Source organism: Aspergillus nidulans, chromosome VII, assembly GCF_000011425.1.
Source record: "Aspergillus nidulans FGSC A4 chromosome VII".
NCBI classification, from domain to species: domain Eukaryota; kingdom Fungi; phylum Ascomycota; class Eurotiomycetes; order Eurotiales; family Aspergillaceae; genus Aspergillus; species Aspergillus nidulans.
The window spans coordinates 2178958-2192820 of NC_066263.1; the positions used below are offsets into that span (position 1 = coordinate 2178958).

At 49.8% G+C, this 13863-nt stretch overlaps 6 protein-coding genes across 6 annotated transcripts, besides 1 other annotated feature; 5 read left to right on the forward strand and 1 right to left on the reverse strand.

Annotated features, from left to right (window-relative positions):
* Positions 1–13863: part of a sequence feature (contig 1.29 1..525887(1)) that runs on past both edges of the window.
* ANIA_01912 (putative dynamin GTPase) lies at positions 79–2725 on the forward strand (the record flags this gene model as incomplete). The annotated part of the gene is made up of 4 exons (XM_654424.1): positions 79–148; positions 200–2280; positions 2336–2477; positions 2529–2725. 4 exons carry the CDS (start codon positions 79–81, stop codon positions 2723–2725), a joined length of 2490 nt encoding a protein of 829 aa, XP_659516.1.
* On the forward strand, positions 3145–5359 carry ANIA_01913 (lysine--tRNA ligase KRS1). Its single transcript, XM_654425.2, has 3 exons — positions 3145–3456; positions 3515–5102; positions 5163–5359. Exons 1-3 carry the CDS (start codon positions 3235–3237, stop codon positions 5171–5173), a joined length of 1821 nt encoding a protein of 606 aa, XP_659517.1. The 5' UTR covers positions 3145–3234; the 3' UTR covers positions 5174–5359.
* On the forward strand, positions 5922–7139 carry ANIA_01914 (uncharacterized protein; the record flags this gene model as incomplete). The annotated part of the gene is made up of 1 exon (XM_654426.1): positions 5922–7139. The coding sequence occupies one exon, from the start codon at positions 5922–5924 to the stop codon at positions 7137–7139; it is 1218 nt and encodes a 405-aa protein (XP_659518.1).
* On the reverse strand, positions 7473–9015 carry cox15 (cytochrome c oxidase assembly protein cox15; the record flags this gene model as incomplete). Its single annotated transcript, XM_654427.2, has 2 exons — positions 7473–8756; positions 8804–9015. The coding sequence occupies 2 exons, from the start codon at positions 9013–9015 to the stop codon at positions 7643–7645; spliced, it is 1326 nt and encodes a 441-aa protein (XP_659519.1). The 3' UTR covers positions 7473–7642.
* Positions 9589–11048, forward strand: ANIA_10236 (uncharacterized protein; the record flags this gene model as incomplete). Its single annotated transcript, XM_050612909.1, has 2 exons — positions 9589–10099; positions 10288–11048. The coding sequence occupies exons 1-2, from the start codon at positions 9607–9609 to the stop codon at positions 11046–11048; spliced, it is 1254 nt and encodes a 417-aa protein (XP_050468766.1). The 5' UTR covers positions 9589–9606.
* Positions 11881–13714, forward strand: abd1 (mRNA (guanine-N7)-methyltransferase; the record flags this gene model as incomplete). The annotated part of the gene is made up of 3 exons (XM_050612910.1): positions 11881–13307; positions 13360–13526; positions 13573–13714. The coding sequence occupies 3 exons, from the start codon at positions 11881–11883 to the stop codon at positions 13605–13607; spliced, it is 1629 nt and encodes a 542-aa protein (XP_050468767.1). The 3' UTR covers positions 13608–13714.

The window sequence follows — 13863 nt, forward strand, 5'->3', positions numbered from 1 at the left end:
GATCCTTGCTCTGATCTCTCTGTTAACTATAATTCCGCAAATTTTTCAGACCCAGCTGTGGCTAACAAGCATTTCATGATGCCGAGCTCCTCGCTTACGATTAGAAGTCTTACGCCAGTTGGGAACACTGAAATGGACCGAAGCATTCGTAAGCCATCCACATTACTTCACGATATGTCAAATACCTAACGTTCTCAAGCCACAGCAGAAATCACATCTCCCAAACAAGAGGAGGCCTCTGTCGAATCGATCTCATCAAAGTCGTTGGATAATCTTACCCAAAGCATGACCAATCTGGTCAAGAAGATCAAGAATTTACGCCATTTAGGTATTGAAGATTCGCATATTACCCTCCCAAAGATATGTGTTATTGGTGATCAAAGCACCGGCAAGAGCTCGCTTATTGAAGGGATGAGTGAGATCAAAGTTCCAAGAAGCTCAGGCACTTGCACGCGTTGCCCGATGGAAATCAACCTTTCCGCCAGCAAGCGTGGTGAGCCTTGGATTTGCCGTGTCTACCTCTCTCGGAAGTACATGTATGATGGGTCCGGGAAAATGACAAAACCAAAGAAGAATCAGCCTCTGGGCCCCTGGCTTCCGATGGAGCAAGAAGATGAGCATTTCATCACTATCACCGACAAGAGCCAGACTGCAGAAGCGATCAAGTGCGCACAACTTGCAATCCTCAATCCTGGAAGTACTCCTGCCAATTACTTACCAAGCATGACTGGGGAAACTGACCCTCAAGATTGCGAGGTGAAGTTTTCGCCTAATATCATACGTCTGGACATCTCCGCACATGGGTTTCCAAATCTTTCGTTCTACGATCTACCCGGTGTCATCAATCAAGTTGAATCTGACAAAGAGAGCTACCTTGTCAAACTTGTTGAGAACCTAGTGAAAGATTACATCAGTCAGGACAATTGCATCATCCTTCTTACCATCCCCATGACAGACGACGTAATGAATAGCAGCGCGGCTCGTATTATGAACGACATCCGGGGCGCGAAGAAGAGAGCTTTGGGCGTGCTCACCAAGCCTGACCGTGTCCAGGCTGGGGATTCTTACACGCAGTGGATTGAAATACTCGAAGGGGTGAAATTCCGCCTTGAGCATGATTACTATGTTGTTAGAAACAACCCTGACCCATCAGTCGAGCATTCGATCGCCAGGCAGGAGGAAGACGATTTCTTCACGTCCCCCCCTTGGGTGAGTGAGCTTGCGGCGTATGGTGACAGATTTGGAACCCGAAATCTACAGACAGCGTTGTCCAAACTCCTATTCCAACAAATCCAGGGATGCCTTCCGCTGATCATCGAGGAGATCAACAAGAGAGCCTACCGTATCGATGAGGAGCTCTCCAGGCTCCCTGCTCCGCCGTCTGCCAATGTTCCCTTTATACTGTGCAAAAAGCTTCACACCTTCGAAGAGAGAATCCACAGCCAGATTGACGGTGGGTCCAGGGAATACCCATTACAGAAGATTTGGAACAACATTGCAGAGGATTTTAAGCGTGCTTTGGCCAAAACGCGCCCAACTGTGAAGCTGCTGGCGGATTTGGACAAGCAGAAAATCGCCAGCACCCGCGATGAAGACGATTCTGAATGTGAGGTTGTGCAATACTCCGTGAAACGCAAGTTGCCGGGAGACTCGCTTGGCAACTGGTCTCCTGGCGCGAGAAACGGGATGAAGAACCCCTCAAAGTATCATACTGCGCATTTCGAAAAATTTTCCAGTCCTGCTAGAGAATTCACATGGGAAGCCATTAGAGAAATCAACAAGGACTCTGCAAGCGCTGGGATTCCCCAGCAAGTCAATCCCAGAGCAATCGACTACATGAACAAAATAAGTGTTGCCCATTGGCGGGACCCCATGGTAACCTTTATCAATGCCAGCCACCAACTCGTGAAAGACAAGCTCCTGCATGAGTTGAACGGAGTTTTTGTCCAGTACACTCAGACAGGACTATTTAGAGAGCTCGAGAGGATAATCAAGAATTATTTGCGAAAGCTACATGTGGAGCACCTTGCTCATGTAGACGAGCTCTACGAGATTGAGCATTGCAGACCGTTCACCATGGCGTATTCGCAACTCAACCAAGCAGCAGAAGATTGTCAAAAGCAGCTGCAATCCAAACGGCTTGCCGCCCGGGCAAACCACTATCTTGACCTCCAAGGAAAGTTCCCTAGAGATGACCCCCGGAGAGAGAACGAGAGAAAAAAGCTTGGACTTGCCGAATTGGGGGCAGACGATTTTGCTCTTGAAGTGAGGATGATGGCTGTACGTCCAGCCGGCGCACTATACAGGCTGAGGTGCGATTGCTAACCGCATATAGACAACCAGAGGTTACTACGAAGTTGCTAGCTCTAGATTTGTCGATTCAGTATGCCAGACTGTGCATACGAAACTTTTCATGAAATGTCGCGAGAACCTGGTCAAGACAATTGAGAATGAACTAGGAATTGGAGATGAGAATGGTATGCCCTTTCCTCCACGGGAGGCATTGACTCTGACCTTATATCTGTCAGCTGTGGAAAAATGCAACGAGCTCATGTCTGAGGATGTTGAGAGACAGCGTCGCCGCGAATACTTCGAGAGGCAGAAGGAGAAGGTAATGAAAGCCCAGGAGTGGCTGAATGCAGAGAACGGCACTACCGATGGCGAGGACGAACTGATGGGTGACTATGAGCCCGCGGTGAAGACCGAGCTACTTGACACTTATTAAGGAATATTATTGCCCAGATGTTGTTCTCTTCATCATCGAAGTCAATTTATTTCGCTGTCATTTTTGTTCTATATCTGGTCATCGTCGTTGACGGCGGGGTTCAGATCGTCCCCCACGAAGTGCCCGTACCCTAAGCCCTACCTGCTTTAACTTGAAGAGGCTGGGCGTCTTTGGCTGACTGCGCATGTACAGTTCTGGACGAACTTGGAGCTGAGAAACAAAATGTAATATTATCAAGATGAGAACTGTAACAATGGAAGTTAAATGCAGGAGATGCTGGGATTGTACAATGAGTCATCTGCTCACAGTGTAGTAGGACTGATAATACCCAATGATAGCCACCCCGCCAGTGACTCCCGCCCAAAAATCTTTGGCACGTTTTCTCCATCTCGGATCTCCCCTCCCACTTTGCCTTTAGAGAACAATCATCCACGCCCGCAATTTTTCTCTTCTATTACTCGCACCGCTCGGAGTGAGTAGATAGAGCGTGGAGTATTCATTATTTCACTATGACCGACTCCAACCCTGTTCAGGAGGCCGAGGCCTCTATGGCCAACCTTTTGCTCGATGAGGTCACTGGCGAGAAGGTCTCGAAGTCTGAGCTGAAGAGACGCCAGAAGCTGCGCGAGAAGGAAGCCAAGAAGAAGGAGAAGGAGGCTGCTGCTCCTCCCAAGCCTGCTGCGCAAAAAAAGGTCTCCGCTGAAGACGAGGAGGCGAACTTAACTCCTAACGTGAGTGATTCCGAATTTATTCTGAACCGCAATTGATCGTGTTTTTTTCCTGGTCTAGCAATACTTTGAAATCCGCAGCAAGAGAATCAACAAGCTCCGAGAGACCAAGCAGCCGGACCCCTATCCCCACAAGTTCCAAGTCACCGATGACCTCCGCAAATACTTGAAGGAGTATGAGAGCCTCGCGAAGGGCGAACAGAAGCCGGATACGACCGTTCGGATTGCTGGCAGAATCTACACAAAGCGTTCATCTGGTGCGAAGCTGATTTTTTACGATATCCGAGCTGAGGGTGTCAAGGTGCAGGTGGTATGCCAGGCTCAGAACGCTTCGGGCGCTGTTTCGTTTGAGGACCAGCACGAGCACCTCCGGAGAGGCGATATCGTCGGTATTGTCGGTTTCCCCGGCCGCAGCAACCCCAAGAACCGACCGGACGGAGAGCTGTCCATTTTTGCGACCGAGGTGGTTCTGCTTGCTCCCTGCCTTCACGCCATTCCTTCCGAGCACTACGGCTTCCAAGACAAGGAGCAGCGCTACCGCCAGCGTTACCTTGACTTGATCATGAATGACAAGTCTCGCAACGTTTTCATTACCCGTTCCAAGATGGTCACGTACATTCGCAACTTCTTCGACCAGCGGGACTTTGTCGAAGTCGAGACTCCTATGATGAACGCCATCGCCGGTGGTGCGACAGCCAAGCCTTTCATCACCCACCACAACGAACACGACATGAACCTCTTCATGCGTGTCGCCCCCGAGCTGTACCTCAAGATGCTCATTGTCGGAGGCCTTGAGCGTGTTTACGAGCTTGGCCGTCAGTTCAGAAACGAGGGTGTTGACCTTACCCACAACCCTGAATTCACAACCTGCGAGTTCTACTGGGCTTATGCTGATGTTTACGACGTCATGAACCTAACGGAGGAGCTTGTGTCTGGCCTGGTCAAGCACATCACTGGTGGCTACGAGACCACCTTCCACACACAGACTGGCGAGGAATACAAGGTCAACTGGAAGGCCCCTTGGAGGCGAGTGGAGATGATTCCCGCTCTAGAGGAAGCTACTGGCGAGAAGTTCCCACCCGGTGACCAGCTGCACACTGCTGAAACTGGCGAGTTCCTCAAGAAGGTCCTAAAGAAGACTGGAGTCGAGTGCTCACCGCCCCTCACCAACGCCCGTATGCTTGACAAGCTCGTTGGCGAGTTTATTGAAGAAACATGCATTAACCCCACCTTCATCACTGGCCACCCTCAAATGATGTCTCCTCTGGCCAAGTACCACCGCCAGAACGCTGGTCTCTGCGAGCGTTTTGAGGCATTCGTCTGCAAAAAGGAAATTGTCAATGCTTACACTGAGTTGAACGACCCCTTCGACCAGCGTCTCCGCTTCGAGGAGCAGGCTCGCCAGAAGGACCAGGGTGACGACGAGGCTCAGATTATCGACGAGAACTTCTGTACTAGCTTGGAGTATGGTCTGCCTCCCACAGGTGGTTGGGGTATGGGCATTGACCGCTTGGTTATGTTCTTGACGGATAACTACAGCATCAAGGAGGTTCTTGCCTTCCCCTTCATGAAGGATGATAAGACCGCGGCTGAGGGCAAGTCGGCAGCCGAGGTTGTTGGCATCCAGCCCCAGCCCGAGGAGGGAATCCGTAAGTTCTGGAAATAAATCCTGCTCTGGAGCGCTCAGCTAACAAATTTCATCTTCACAGCTCACAAATAGACATTAGAAGTCTTGGGTTCACGCAAAAATGACGCCTGTTGATGAGATTTCATGATGAGCTGATTGAAAAGAGATAAATAAAATCCCCAATAACATCAGAATATACTTTATGATCTTTTCCGCTTTCCCTGCCCTAAGGATGTCGTACCCATACTTAGAACAACGCTGAGTTCTTTTAAAGTTGGGAACGCCATTTTCTTGCAGAAGTAACTCCTTTACCCGGAGCCAGGTTTGAATCTCAACAAAGGATAAGAGAGCCCTCCTGATATATGCCTATAGAATCAATATAACGCTCTTAGTTTCTCCATATCTTATAAACAAAAGACAGATCGTGTATATCCGTCTCGCTCACGGTTGCTACCTCCCCAGGCCCATGGATAGAGAGATTTTTTTTTCCTGAGAACCACAAGGATGACAACACCGGGACTAAAATTCTTTTCTGTAAGAGCTGGTTGCTTTGTAGTTCTGGCTTTCAGTGAGCCGTTTACACTACTATCCGCCCTGTTCGATGCGGTTTCTAGTACTTATTCTTCCAACCCATTCATCTTCAAGACCTCCCTCATACCAACATCATATTTAATCCCAATGTTTCCTGAAGACTGTTCTGAGTCTCCCTGGCTTAGTGTTTCCAAAGCACAGGTCTTCTCTAATATTTCTAGTTGAGCACGACACACGCGTACTTCCTAGTCCTACCTACTTTTCTCCAAGTCTGACCCCAGCCTGCTCAGATCCTGGTTAAAGCATCATAATGCCCACCAAAGACAGAAGAGAAGCCAGGACTTTCTCGCAAACTGTTCCTCCTTTACCACCTTCTGATCACTTCAAATGCAAGTGGAAAAAGATCCAAGCATCAACGGCAAAATGCGATGTCTGCGGGAAACGAAACACAAAGGGCAGCATGGTCGGCTGCGAGCATTGCGACTGGCAGACTTGTCATGGTACATGCCCAGCCGATCCAAAATGCATGCATAGAAGGGATGGCGAAAGATGTTCTCATCACTGCGACCATGAATCACACCACGATGTTGCTCCTGCTAACGGATCCAGGAGGGCACGAGTTACTGCTGTAAATGTGGGCAGCGCTAGGCCTAGGTGTATACATGCTGCGGTTAGAGGGAGAGCATGCGAAAGTACGAACGAGGGAGTTAGTTCTAGGCCTGCTTCAGTCAGAAGAGGAGCAAGCGTAAATGCAGGTGCTTCTAACACTAGTTTACTTTCCGATCATGACGGCGGTTTCTCGGTAAGAATCGCCGGAGCTAGGAGACTGCGCGTTGGCAGGCAGATCATAGCCTCTGCCTTGTTCTCTAGACCTCCCTCTGCTTCTGTGTCCGGAGACCTCGCGGCAGAAGAGAATCCACGGATGATCCCAAGCATAACAGATAGCTCAACAAACGCATCACATCGAAATTACGATTCCTTTGCTCAGAGTGACTTGACTGCCGCGCGCTCTACACCAAGCTCTCCTCCGTTTAACGGGAAAGGCAATACCAGTTCTTTTGGGACAGGTAGCACTCATAGTACCAATCAAGCTGATGGAGATACCGTGCTCCCCGCGTCTAACCCCTCCTCTATATTCAGGCATCCCCCTGTGACTAGCATATGCAATACAGCTAGTGAAAATGCCTGCACTAGTTGTTGCGAGGAGGCCCTGCAATTCAGTGGTGCTAACCTCACCAAGGAAGACCTCGATGGCGCTGAGTGCTTGCTTGCTTTGAGGAAATATGCGGATATCAAATTATATATGGCGCAATGCGGCAAACGCAGCAGCCATGATGTCAAGAACACGCGTGGATACGCATTTTTCTTAGCCAGGAAAGACCGGCAGTGGTGGGAAAGAGCCAATATATCCCGTAGAAGAGACACTGCTCATGATGTATGCAGAAATATGGATGGCAATGGCGATGACAAAGAAGACGACCGTGAATATGAAGATGACAACACCCCAAACAAGTCGAACATTGGTTAGTTGGGCCTTGATAAAAGAGTCTTACCAAACAGAAAGTTATTGATGACTGTGGAAATATTTGAGATGCCGCGAAACCAATTACTGTATGTGATAAAAACTGCCTAAATGCAATCAGGATCTTGCAAAAGAAACAGTACATACAAGATAACCTCACTCTAGTCCTCTTGTGTGTACCTCGCAACCAACATGTTTAAACTTCGAAGTCGCTGGAGGCGGGAATGGGGCTTGCAAGGCCTGATGTCGCAAAGCTGACATGCGTGCTTGAAGCTGTAGCAGAGGGAGACATTCCTGTACTTGTGACAACGCTGGAAAGATGCACAAAATGGCTAGGGAATAGAGCATGGATTCCAATATGATTCGCGCCAACTTGGCAATGTATATGGTGGCAAACTATGAAAGTAATGTACAGAGAAATAAGTAGGGATTTCCGTAATAATACAGCATGGGATTTGAACCTGATACAATTCCGGTAGCTCCTGGTTCCTGATGTAGGTTAACAATTGTTATAGCTTTGGAGCGGCCTGGCGAGTGACATTTGGTAGCGAATTGCCACGCGCCTTTGCTGCTAGTTGCAGCAGCTTCGCTGTCCGTGAAGGATGCCAGACGCGACTACCAAGGACGAGAACCCAGGTTAGAAGGAACAAGCTTCCAGCCTGGTGAGCTGAAGCCAACGGGGTAGGAACGAGGTACAGTAGGGTCGTCAGGCCGAGTCCAACCTGCATACAAGCGAAGGCGACAACTCCGTGAACGCCTTTCTTCGCGGAAGGGGGAAGAAGCCGCTTCATGTTCGGCGACCTGCGCGTGTATGCCCAAAGAGCCATTATAGAGGTGAACGTAGTCATAGCCAGAATACGATGGTCTAGCTGCACTAGAGAAGGATTCTCTAGCATGTTCCTCCACCAACGGTCTGAACGGTCCTCGTGGCGAGAGTACCTATCATCAAACAATTCCGACATGGGAGGTGCAAGTCCGTTACCCATCCAGGGAAACTCGTTGTAGATAAGTCCAGCATCTAGACCGGCAACAAGAGCACCGGACATGGCGGTAACGAAAACAAGAAGGGCCAAACCGGCAACAGACCGACGGAAAAGCTTAAGCTTGGGGTCTTTGAGCGAGTCCAGCAGTTTGAGCCCGGCTTCCGGGTCGGACAAAAGGCGATGAGACCGCAAGATAGCGAGACCATTCCAAAGCATCGCCGTATAGCAGACGAACGCAGCTCCCAAATGAGCCGTCAAACGATACTGACTGACACGAGGGTGGCTTCCGGGGGCAAAAAGATCGTCCTTCAGTCCGGACTTGACCATCCACCAACCAATAAAACCCTGAAATCCAATCAAGCCTGCAATTCCGCCCAGTCGCAGGACCATTGGCTTGCTGACCTTCTTCCTAGCAACAAAGTAGACTGCCGGTAAAACGAAGGAAAGTCCAACAAATCGACCCCAAAGGCGGTGGATCCATTCCATGTAGTAGATAGATTTGAATTCGGAAAGCGTCATCGTTGGGTTTAAAAGCTGGAATTCGGGTGAAGCACGGTATTTTGAGAACTCTGATTCCCAGTCTTCGGCATTCATAGGAGGAAGCGATCCGGTGACAGGGCGCCATTCGGTAATACTCAGTCTGATCATGGTCAGTGGATGTCAACCAGCGCTCTAGGTGCGACCTACCCGGACTCTGTTAGCCTAGTCAGGCCTCCAAAGACAACGATACCAAACACACTGGCCGCACTGGCTAGTAGCCAGTATGCGACACTTTTGCTGCTGACATCGGGAAAAGCTGACTTTGACGCTTCTGGTTTCGCGCCGTTGACAGCAGCGGAGTCAGAGGCATATCGCGCAAATGCTTTTCTAGCCTTACTCCTCAAAAATGTCGCATCCATTTTGCTGCCGCTCTGAAAGATGGGTGCGGAGGAAGTGCGAAGGCCCGTCTTGGTGCCATAATGTAGACTCCGGACGAGGCATTGATGGCAGGTAAATGATCCACTAGACAGTCGCGGTGCAAGCCGTCTAAATATGAGCGCAGAACTCCCAAGGGACGCCATGATCACGGCAATGTTGGGGGCTTGGACTCATTCGAGGGAAAAGCGTCAAAATATCGCGAGCGGAGGTTGCGGCAGCGGCGGGCATTCCGGGGCCTTGGCTTAGAGCCAATTAGAGTGCCAGAATTTGTGGCCTGTAGATTGACTAAACAATCATACGATGTCAAAATGAGCTAAAAGAGCACCGAAATTGTCAATCCAGAAAAGGAATTCCATCGACAAGCCTTTGACTATATGCTATAGGCTCAGATAGAAATTAGTAGTGATCTGTGACTTCGGCTGCAATGTCCCTGCCGTTCTATTTGATCGATTCCTGAGGCAGAAGCTACCCCGTTTCGGCTTAGCTAGCTTTGGTGCTCAAAGCGCTACCAACAGCGCAGACGACTCGTACATCTCAATTCATACGCCATTGGACAACCACTCATCCTGACAATGTCCTATGCGGTTGAAACGAAGAAGCGCAAATTCCACCGAGTGCTCGAATCCCTTACCAAACCTTCAAGTCCCGGATCCAGCCAATCCTCGAGCGTTGCGGCAGCTCAGCATACCCCGTCTGCGAAAAGGGCCCGTCTAAGCGTGAAAGATGATAGCATCCTTACATCTGTGCGGAAAGATGTCCTGAAGCTTGCACGATCTGCGTCCCGCGCTTCGTCTGTATCACCACAGTCCCGACCCAGCTTTGTTCCTTGGGACCGCGAGCGTTTCTTAGAGCGGTTAGAGACGTTTCGGCGGGTAGATCGCTGGTCGCCGAAGCCATCGGCGGTCAATGAGGTGGAATGGGCTAAACGTGGCTGGATATGTACAGATGTATCCCGTGTTACGTGTGTAGGAGGCTGTGGTGGCTCCGTTGTCGTCAAAATCCCCGATGAACTGGACGAGCTAGATGGTTACGACGCCGATAAGATCCAGGAAAGGAATGAAGTCCGTGAGTGACAACTTACATTGGGTCACGATAGTTGGGCACTAATAAAGGCCAGGCGCAAAACTTGTAGAGGAATATACAGGTCTTATAGTTCAGGGGCATGGAGGGAATTGCCCGTGGCGGAACAAGGGCTGTGATGGTTTGTCTCAACTCCATAAAGAGATCAAATTGGTCTGACTAACTGTCCTCAGCCACCATTCATCGACTGCCTTTGACGAACCCGGATATCGCAATCTCTAATCTGCAGTCGCGATATTCGCATCTTCTCAAAATGGCCGACCAGTTACCTGAACCCGATTCTTTGCAAGTACCGGTGGGCTTTAGCACCAGAGACACCATATCGATTCTGCCACCTGGGTTACTACAGACATCAGAAGAGCTTCATGAGACCACGGAAACACAGCAGTGCCACTCAGACGACAATCAGAATCAGGATCCCGTATCCCAACCTTCGGTTCAAAGTGTACCCCAAATTAACGAGGCGGCATTTATCCTAGCCTTTCTCGGATGGGACTCCGTTGATGGTACTCAGGGCCTGGCTGGGTGTGGTGCGTGCTTTCGGCGACTAGGACTCTGGATGTATAAGCCAAAGGGCGACGGAGAGGCTGCTGTCCCACTCGATGTAGCCAGTGAACATATGGAGTATTGTCCATGGATCAATGCCAGAGCTCAAAGTGGTACAGGAAGACCCGCTGGGAAGACGGATAAACTTCATAGTGGGTGGGAACTTCTGGCCCAGGCGCTCAAAGTGAAATATCTGCGACAGATCCGATCGAGCACCCCTGTCGGGAGCCGAGCCGGATCAGAAGCGCCATCTGCAGACGAACCGGCGATTGATGAGCAGGATGAGGATGTAAAGAGAGCTAAAGACCGAGAATGGTGGGCCAGGATTAGACGGATGAGACAAGTGTTGAACGTTAAATCTCCGAAAAGGAAACAGTCTACAGCATGATACCAGTTATTCCAATTTCACGTTTGCATTCTGGCGTTTATCTGCTAGCGCGGCGTTGAGACGATTGCATTGGGTGTTTTTATCTATTCTTTTCATCAGCTACTACATCCTCCCACGAGCTTATACGGAATAGTCGCTCAGGATATATTGGAATGATTTTAAATGAAGGCCATCTCTGAACATATAGAACTGTAGTTGCGATGGTGTAAAATTGCGATAGCAATAGGGAATTGGAAAGACTTTTAGGACTTATACCAGATGCTGTTCCTGGCCTATATATCCATACATGCTGTGGGTAGGTGGTGGACCGGCTTATCCATTTTCTGCCTAGTTTTTAAGCCCGCGATTTTGTGTACTAACCTAAGTAGGATCAAAGCTCTCAGTCATCTCCGTGCGGACGATATATCCTCCTCTACAACAGCCCTCTTGTTACGGGCAGCCATATGAGGTCTTTTTCTTTTTGGTAGGTTTGCCACCATGTTGCAATGCTATTAAGCCTTTTGTCGATGTGATCGTCCTCAGATGTACAGGATATCAGATTTCTGTTTGATGACTGAAAAGAATCGTTTGCGGAACTGTTACCAGTTGACATCTCAGGCTCAAAGACAAAGTTGATGGTATTTTCACTGATCCAATGATTCGATCCGACTTGCATAGACTTCCCATTTCCTCCAAAGCAGGATCGTAATCACGAAGCCTAGCCTCTCGATCGGAACAACCTCATTACCCGCCACCGTTCGAACGCGAAAGGATATTATTCTACACAACGCGAAATCTATCAGGGATTACCGCCCCCAGAACAGGATCCCAGCGGCACCCTAAATCCACGGCAATGGAGTCTCCTCGCGATCCACAAAGCTCCAGGCCTGTTCATACTTCGGCAGGAAAACTGGAGAGTGGCGGTTCACCCACAGCAGCTGCGAATGGTCAGAATGGTTCTCCTGTCGACAATAAGCGTAGATTAGGAGAGAAAGAGGATACATCAAAAGCTGCTGAAGACCGCTCCGGTCCCAAACGCAGGCGAGTTCAAGAACGACATCAAAAGCGACGACCGGGCCGATCGCCGCACTCTGTCTATTCCCGGCGGGACGCAGATGAAATCGCACATTCCCCAAATCGGAACGAGCAGTCGCGTAGATCGCCATCTCCCCTACCTCCGCGTCGTTCACCTACACCGGAAGCACAGGCGCGGCAGCGGAAACGACCGGGCGGTGGCGCACGTCGGGGCCTCGTGGATCCTGAAACTATCCGCAGGAGACAAGAAGAACGCGAACGCGCTCAGGAAAATGATGCTATGCGCTACTCCTTGAGTCGAGGCGTTACAGATATCGTTCGCCAACATTACAATGCCGTGCCTCAGCGCGGCAGGGAATGGCGCAAAACCGAGAGTAAAATCAAGGGGCTGCGCAGCTATAACAATTGGGTCAAGAGTACCCTTATTCAAAAGTACTCGCCAGATGAGGAGTTTGTCTCTCGGACTGTTGATACCAAGGACTGGGCTAATGATGCTGCACTGCCACCCGTGGATGAGAAACGACTGCTGGTAATCGACTTAGGTTGTGGTAAAGGCGGGGACTTGGGCAAATGGCAGTTGGCGCCACAGCCTATCGATCTCTACGTTGGCCTTGACCCTGCCGAGATCTCTATTGACCAGGCACGGGACCGCTACGCCCAAATGAGAACTGGACGTGGACCTCGTCAACGTCGTGGTCCCATTTTCCATGCAGAATTCGCACCGAAAGATTGCTTTGGTGAATGGCTGGGGGATGTTCCCATTGTGCAGCAGGTAGGAATCGAAGCCAACGTAGGCCCTGGCGGTTCTCTCATGGCCTCGCGATGGGGTGGTGGTGGATTCGATGTTGTCGCATCCATGTTCACGATCCATTATGCTTTCGAAAGTGAGGTCAAGGCAAGACAGATGCTACGTAATGTTGCTGGATGTTTGAAGAAGGGCGGGCGTTTCCTCGGAGTCTGTCCGAACTCGGATGTCATCAGCGCAAAAGTCGCCGAGTTCCACGCAAAGCGGAAGGAGAGTGAGGCTGAAAAGAAGAAAGAAGCTGCAGAGCCTGAAGACGGAGAAGTTGAAGAAGACATCAAGAAGGCGGAATGGGGGAACCCCATATACCGTGTGCGCTTCCTTGAGGCTACTCCTGAAGATGGAGTTTTCCGGCCGCCTTTTGGGTGGAAGTACAATTACTTCATGGAAGAAGCTGTCGAAGAGATCCCAGAGTATGTCGTACCATGGGAAGCTTTCCGAGCGTAAGTGCCTGCACCGCACATATTAACTACTCGTTCTAACTTCTCTTCCCAGCTTGACTGAAGAATACAATTTGGAACTTCAATATCGAAAGCCGTTTCTCGACGTGTGGAAGGAAGAGAAGAATGACTCTGAACTTGGCCCGTTGAGCGAGCGGATGGGAGTCCGTGATAGGGCTACCGGTGAGCTTTTGATGACAGAAGAGGAGAAGGAAGCAGCAAGTAAGTACAACCCCCGGTGACCTGCCACTCCATGCTAACTGGGCAGGCTTCTACCATGCATTTTGCTTCTACAAAGTCTAGGACGCTGCCCGTCGCAGGCTTGTGTTTCCACTATCTTTGCGCCTCACTAGAGTACATATACCGGTTCCGTTCGCACATTTCAATTTTATCTCACTCATTTCTAGCTCGATATCATTGATGGTTGTAGCATTTGAAAACCGCTTAAATAAAATGCTAGTGAAAGAAGTGGAATGAATGAAGTAATCATTGTAGCTTGACAGTGTTAGACTATATGCCTGAGGCAAGAAGGGAGCGTCTCATTAAGCTTCCAAAAAGG

Coding starts and splice junctions, on each gene's coding strand:
- ANIA_01913 (XM_654425.2), top strand. CDS start 3,235: ATGACCGACTCCAACCCTGTTCAGGAGGCCGAGGCCTCTATGGCCAAC. Junction 3,457..3,514: donor AGGCGAACTTAACTCCTAAC/GTGAGTGATTCC, acceptor TTCCTGGTCTAG/CAATACTTTGAAATCCGCAG.